Below are 6,736 nucleotides of genomic sequence, written 5' to 3'. Positions count from 1 at the left end.
GTGCTGGGATTAAAGGCCTGCGCCACCAGGCCCGGCTCTTTATACATTTCTTAAGCTTTTTGTGCAAGGCATAGAATTCGCTGTACCGTTTCTCAACAAAATGTTTTCTTCCATTCATTAGCACTTCTATTTTAAACACCGTGTAGCCGCGCTTCACATCGCTGTCCTCATGGGGAAAGGACGGGATGTAGACCTCCATGGCCACGGCGGGAACACCCCACTCACCTGTTATTGTTGTTTTTGAGACAGAGTCTCTCATACATCACCAGACGCCCTAGAACTGCATGTAGCCCATGCTAGTCTCATGTTTGTGGCAGTTCTACTTTAACTTGCTAAGCAATTCCAGGTGTGAACCACGGAGCTCAGCTCATTGCATTGTTTTTACAGAGGTGAGAGGCAGCAAGCAAAGGCATTCTTGCTCACCTCTGCTAGGGTGTGGCAGAAGCATTGTTAACAGTGATGCTTCTCTGGTAATACTGCCTACTCTGTGAATTTACTTGCTATATTTAAGATGAGCACTGCCTTTGAAAATCGCCAAAACGGTGTGCTAACATCTGCTTATTTCATATTAGTAGAAGGATATGTGGTCCAAGAGAACATCTATGCCTGGGAATCTCTGGGGATAGGAAGGTACCTGACAGCCCTGGCCGTCTTAGGACCTGTATACATCACCCTGCTTTTCCTCACTGAAGCCAGTGCATTCTATGTCCTGAAATCCAGGCTCTCTGGTTTCTTTCCTTCCTTCTGGAAAGAAAAATCGGTGAGTTAATTGGGGTTAAATCATGTAAGAACAGGTCAAGGGCTGGCTCTAAGCTTCCTTCCCGTGTTCTTTAGCTACCTTGCTTTTCCATATCAGAGGGGTCCCTAAGGCCATCCAGCCATCTGTTTATAATGTCCAGGCAGAGAGGTGTCAGCCCACGCCCAGGGACCACAGAGGAGGAGAAGGCTCTTCCTCGGCCTCTGAGGCCCTGGTCCACATACTGGTCGCCTGGGGTGTATTTAAGGCCAGCTCGTCAGCTGACTAGGGATGAAACTCTAGCTTGCTTATGAAATACCTCTGCAGGCAACTTTAAGGGGACTGGAGGAAGGTCTGTTCTGTTAGCTCAGGGTATGACAAGGTCTCTAGAGGAAAGTGCAGGAGATAAGCTTTTGCTTTTGACATTCCTGGGTTTTAAGCTTTTTGTGTTATTAAAATGCTGACATTTTGTGGTTTGACCACCTACCTCATCATGGTCAAGACGCTATAAATGTAGATACCTACGTTGTTCTGGAGGTTGCTGTGGTGGTGTATACACACATGGGCATCGTTGCAGGACCTTCAGGGCCCCCATCGCTTCTGACCCAAGTCAAGCTCTATCTTCTAACCTCAAAAACACTTACATTTCTACCCTTGTCTTGGGGAAGTAGGGGATGATCTTTGATGTGAAAGAACCTGAAGATGAAGATGTTTTAGAGGAGACAGAAACCATCAAGCGTTATTTGGAAACGTTAATAAAGAAAACCCCACTTGTTGTTAAAGAAGTGTCAAAGGTAAAGTTAGACTCAGGTTTGCTCCTTTGTCTGTTTGCCTGAGGTGTGGCAGGGTCCTGCTATGTGACCTACACAGACCTTGAATTCATGATCATCCTACATCTGCCTCCTAAATACCCTGATTACAAGCATATGCCATGGGTCATAGTTAGGTTTGCATTGCTGTGAAGAGACACCATGACCAGGGCAATTCTTATAAAGGAAAACATTTCATTGGGGATGGCTTACAGATTCAGAGGTTTAGTCCGTTATCATCATGGCACGAAACATGGAAGCATCCAGGCAGGCATGGAGCTGGATGAGCTGAGAGCTTTACATCTTCATCTGAAGGCAGCAGAAGGAGACTGTGTGCCACACCAGGTCTCAAAGCCCACCCCCACAGTGACACACCTATTCCAACAAGGCCACATCTCCTAATCGTGCCACTCTCTATGGGCTAAGCATTCAAAAACACATGAGTCTATGGTGGCCATCCCTATTCAAACCACGGCACTGTGCCTTGGCTTTTCACACAGTCTCCTTTCTGATGGCCTTGTGGCCTGTGAACAATGGCAGATGGACTTCTGGGAAGACGGACTTAGTGAGGTCTCTCTGGTTAAGAGTGAAGCTCCCATGAGATCATTCTTGTCCAGAGACTGTTGTATCCCTACCTTCTCTCCTGTGATCATCTTTGCAAAGGAAAGGTCTGGGACAAGAGGGGGAAAGAGCCATGCTTGCTAAAACCCAAGAAGGAATAGGAGAGGCATGCCAAGCTTGATCATCCCTGTACCCAGACAACAGTTATGGAGGTGCCAAGTGGAATAAGGACTCTGGAAACCAATGGAGCTTCCTAAGTTTCTCCGAGATGCTTAGAAAGAATCTTGAAAGATCTTTCAAACATCCAGGTATTTTATAGCATTCCCCTGCCCCTGAATTTGTCAGTCATGTTTCCCTTCAGTTTCTGGTGGTTAACAAAATGTAAAACTCTTCATCAACATCAATGAGTTTTACCTGCTCAGGGACAAAGGGGAATGACTTACCTCCAAGAACAAAGTTGACAATGTGCAAGAACTGTAGGAAGAAGCAGGTAGACTGAGCTTGGGTTGTGAGAGGCAGCTACGTCGGGAGTGCAGTGTCTGCTGGCTGCTAACCTCCTATCTACACCTCCGTTCTGTGTCTCTCAGGTCTACAACGAGAAGGCTCCCCTGTTGGCTGTGAACAAGGTGTCCTTTGTTGTTAAGGAGGAGGAGTGCTTTTGCCTTCTTGGTCTCAATGGAGCTGGGAAGACTTCCGTTTTCAACATGCTGACCAGCGAGCAGCCTGTCACTTCCGGGGATGCCTTTATCAAGGGTTTCAGCATCAAGTCTGACATAGTGAAGGTGGGTGTGGCCTGGAACAAATTTTGGGGATAGACACAGGATTCTGGGTCATGAAGCTGGGACTTGATCTCTAAAAAGCTCACGTGTCTATTTCGTTTGTAACCTCCAAATCTAAATTTGCATCCGAGATGCTTCTCTGCACTGTCTGTCACAGGTCTGGCTGCTCACATTACCCTGTCTCTCAAGTGCTTACAGGAGTCAGAAACACAGTGAGCCCCACTACCTTATCTTCCTCCTCTTCTTTCCCCTTCTCCTCTTCTTCCTCTTCCTCCTCTGTCCTTTCTAAGAAATAGGAGGATACTCATCTGCCTGCCATTCAAGGCACCACTCTAGTTATCCAGTCAGCAGCCATGGTGCATAGATGCTCAACCTCCCCCCTCCCAAAAACGACAACAACAACAAAACCTCCGCTCCATTCTCTCGAGCCCATTTCTGCACAGCCACCCTGGTCTGTGACTTCCCTATTTCTCTGTACCACCTGGAACCACTGGCCTTTTCCAGGTTCAAGACTTCTGCTTATTCCACAGCTCTCTCCTTTTCCATCTCTATCACAAGTGATTCTTTTAGGAAATCCTTTGTTTTATTTAGAGACAAAGTCTCATGATATAGCCTAGGCTGACCCCAAACTTGTGATCCTAAGGGTTGGGATTATAGGCATGTGTCACTATACCTGGCTCTTTTGGTAGCTATGTATCTGTTTCTGAAGGTTATGGTGCGTGTTGCCCACACATCTCACTGTTCTCATATTCTATCCCTGCACAGTCCTTTTGATTCTCTGACTCCCACCACCGTGCACTTGCTGATGCTTCCCAAGTAGCCACATAGCCAACTCTAATCCTGTGTCAAATTGTAGGACTCAGATTCCATAACTGGACAAGAGTTAAAATTTGTTCAGCATTGCAAAAGACATTCATTTATAATCATAAATGAATGAAGCCCTGCTGTCTTAGTTTGGGTTCTACTGCTGTGAAGAGACACCATGACCAAGGCATCTCTTATAAAGGCAAATATTTAATTGGGTCTGGCTTACAGTTTCAGAGGTTCAGTTCATTATCATCATGGTGGGAGCATGGCAGCCTGCAGGCAGACATGGTGCTGTTGGAGCCAAGAAATCTCCATCTCCATCTGAAAAAAAGCTGCCAAAAGGAGGGTCTCACATTGGCCAGACTTGAGCTTATATATGAGACCTCAAAGCCTGCCTCCAGAGTGACACACTTCCTCCAATAAGGCCACACCTCCTAATAGTGCCACTTCCTGTGGGCCAAGCATATTCAAACCACCACATTCTACTCCATGGCCCCCATAGCCTTGTTCAAACACATGAGTCTATGGGAGCCATTGTTGCTTTTTTATAAAACAAAATCCAATAAGTCTGATTTTACAAATGAAAACTCAGGCGCCAGATGGTGGGGTGAAAGCCTGCTAGCTCGGGGAAGCAGAGAAAGCACACAGCTGACCTGCCTACTTCACCGATGTCCCAGAGGAAAAAAGTCATTCTCCACACTGTCATAAAAACCCTTCAAACTGAGGGTCCTCCTTTTTGCTTCTTGTATATCTTTCTGTCTTCCTCATGACTTCCCTCCACTCTCTATGTATTTTTCCTATGTTCACTCCCTGTCAGCTGGTTCCTTGCTCTGCCTCTTGACCTATAATTGACTTTTATTTAATCCTGTTTACAGAAAGCTCTTGGATTAAAGGTATCTGCTAGGGTTGAGCCACACCACAATAAGAAACAGGTTTTTCCATTTCACAGTCTTGGGGGTCATAATGTGATCAGGCATCTGTAACAGGCCATACCTAGCCATAGCATAATGCAAAATACATTTAGTTCAACTTCAAAAGTCTCCATAGTCTACAACAGTCTCAACAGTGTTAAAACTCCAAAGTTCAAAGTCTCTTCTGAGCTTCATGCCATCTCTTAACTGTAATCCCCTATAAAATCAATATAAGAAAGCAGATTATGGGGCTGGCGAGATGGCTCAGTGGGTAAGAGCACTGACTGCTCTTCTGAAGGTCCTAAGTTCAAATCCCAGCAACCACATGGTGACTCACAACCACCCGTAATGAGATCTGATGCCCTCTTCTGGTGTGTCTGAAGTCAGCTACAGTGTACTTATATATAATAATAATTAATATTTTTTTTAAAAAAGAAAGAGAGAGAAGCAGATTACAACATATAATGGCACAGGATATACATTTACTGTTCCAAATGTCATAGTGAAGAAATACTGGACCAAAGCAAGACCAAAAACCAAGTGAGCCAACTCTAAACTCTGCATCTCCATTTGTGATGTTAAAGCACTCTTCAAATCTCTAAGTCCTTTCAGCTTTGATGACAGAAACACACTTCTTTCTCTTGGGCTGGTTCCACTCTCTGTTTGCAGCATTCCTTGGCAGGTATGTCATGGCATTGCCATCTTGAACATTTTGGCGTCTCCAAGGCAACTTTAATTTCACAGCTTATTGTTTCAGTGTAGCACTCTAGGCTTTGGCTGACTCCATTCCACTGCTGCTGCTGGTGGTCATCTCATGGTATAGGGATCTCCAATACGCTGGAGTCTTCCGCTGCAACTAGGCTGCACTTTCACCAGTAGCCTATCACAGGCTGTCTTCATGGTGTCAAGCCTCAGCTTCTTTGCAGGATCCCTTCAGTCCTGGGTCTTCAACAGCCAATGAAGCGCCTTCATCCATGTCCTTCCCTGACCTCTCGCAGTGCCAAGCCTTAGCTGCTCTCCATGACCCCTTCGTGCTTTCAAAGCCAGTACCACATGGTACTGCTGCCAGCACCATGCCTGTCTCTGGAACACAGCTTGTTGTGCTCTCAGAAAACACTTGCCAGAAGTTTTCAACTCAGTGATGTTGATCTCTTCTTAATCACTGCTGATTTCTTAGCTCCAGGTAACCAGCATCAATTGTCCCCATAACCCCTTCTATTATTGACTGTTACTATTAAAGCCAGAGCCACATGGCCAAGGTTGCCAAATTCTGCTGCTTGTTGGGGCTGGAACATGGCCTCCTTGTTCTATCACATCTTCATCAAATTTCTGTTTTACATGACTTCACTGCCTAAGCTTGGCTGTCCTAGAACTTACTCTGTAGACTGACCTTGAACCCAGAGATTACACGCCTCTGACTCCTGGGATTAAAGGCATATACCATCATGTCTGGACCTAAGCTTTGATTTAATTCCTTTTCCCAAGATCTTTATAAACATGGCCACTATGCCTCAAGATCTGGATCGTGCCCTCCATTTCTGGATTGTACTTCATTCCTCATATAGTCAAGTTGACAACTAAGAATAGTCATCACAATGTATCCTTGTCAATTTGACACACAATCATATCTCCTTATGTCCAAATGAAAACAATAATAGATCATAATGACCCTGAACATGGTATAACAACTGCAAACACATAAACAATAAGCTTAGCGGGTGGCGTCCTGCTCCAAGGTCACTCACCACTCCCTTTAATTCCATTTAATATTCTTGAACATGGGATTTAGCTCCATTCCACTTCCTGGTGCCCCTTTAATTTTTAAACCATACATTTTGTAATTTTCTTTCAAAGCTTGCTATGCTTGATCAAAATGCTATTCATAAGAGTGAATGACAGGACAAAGTCTAAATGAGGCTTCTTTGAGAGTCCCTTTGTCGGTGCAATTAATCTAAATCTCTTCACCTCAGACAGACTCTTCAGACAAGGGCAAAAAGTAGCCACATTCTTCATCAAAATATCACAGGAATGATTTCTTATTTATTTATTTATTTATTTATTTATTATATGTAAGTACACTGTAGCTGTCTTCAGACACTCCAGAAGAGGGAGTCAGATCTTGTTACGGATGGT

The 6,736-nt window shown here is 44.7% G+C and overlaps 1 protein-coding gene across 1 annotated transcript in view; it reads left to right on the top strand.

Annotated features, from left to right (window-relative positions):
• Window positions 1-6,736, top strand: part of LOC110338105 (ATP-binding cassette sub-family A member 17) — an 84,137-nt gene that overhangs the window by 68,045 nt on the left and 9,356 nt on the right. Inside the window, exons 23-25 of the mRNA XM_021221328.1 lie at window positions 573-760; window positions 1,408-1,530; window positions 2,694-2,888. Coding sequence (XP_021076987.1) covers window positions 573-760; window positions 1,408-1,530; window positions 2,694-2,888 — 506 coding nt within the window. The remainder of the gene's footprint in view (window positions 1-572; window positions 761-1,407; window positions 1,531-2,693; window positions 2,889-6,736) is intronic.

Source organism: Mus pahari, chromosome 21 (assembly GCF_900095145.1).
Source record: "Mus pahari chromosome 21, PAHARI_EIJ_v1.1, whole genome shotgun sequence".
NCBI classification, from domain to species: Eukaryota; Metazoa; Chordata; class Mammalia; order Rodentia; family Muridae; genus Mus; species Mus pahari.
Note: the sequence above shows the minus strand (reverse complement) of the source record. Positions and strands in the feature narration are given on the sequence as shown.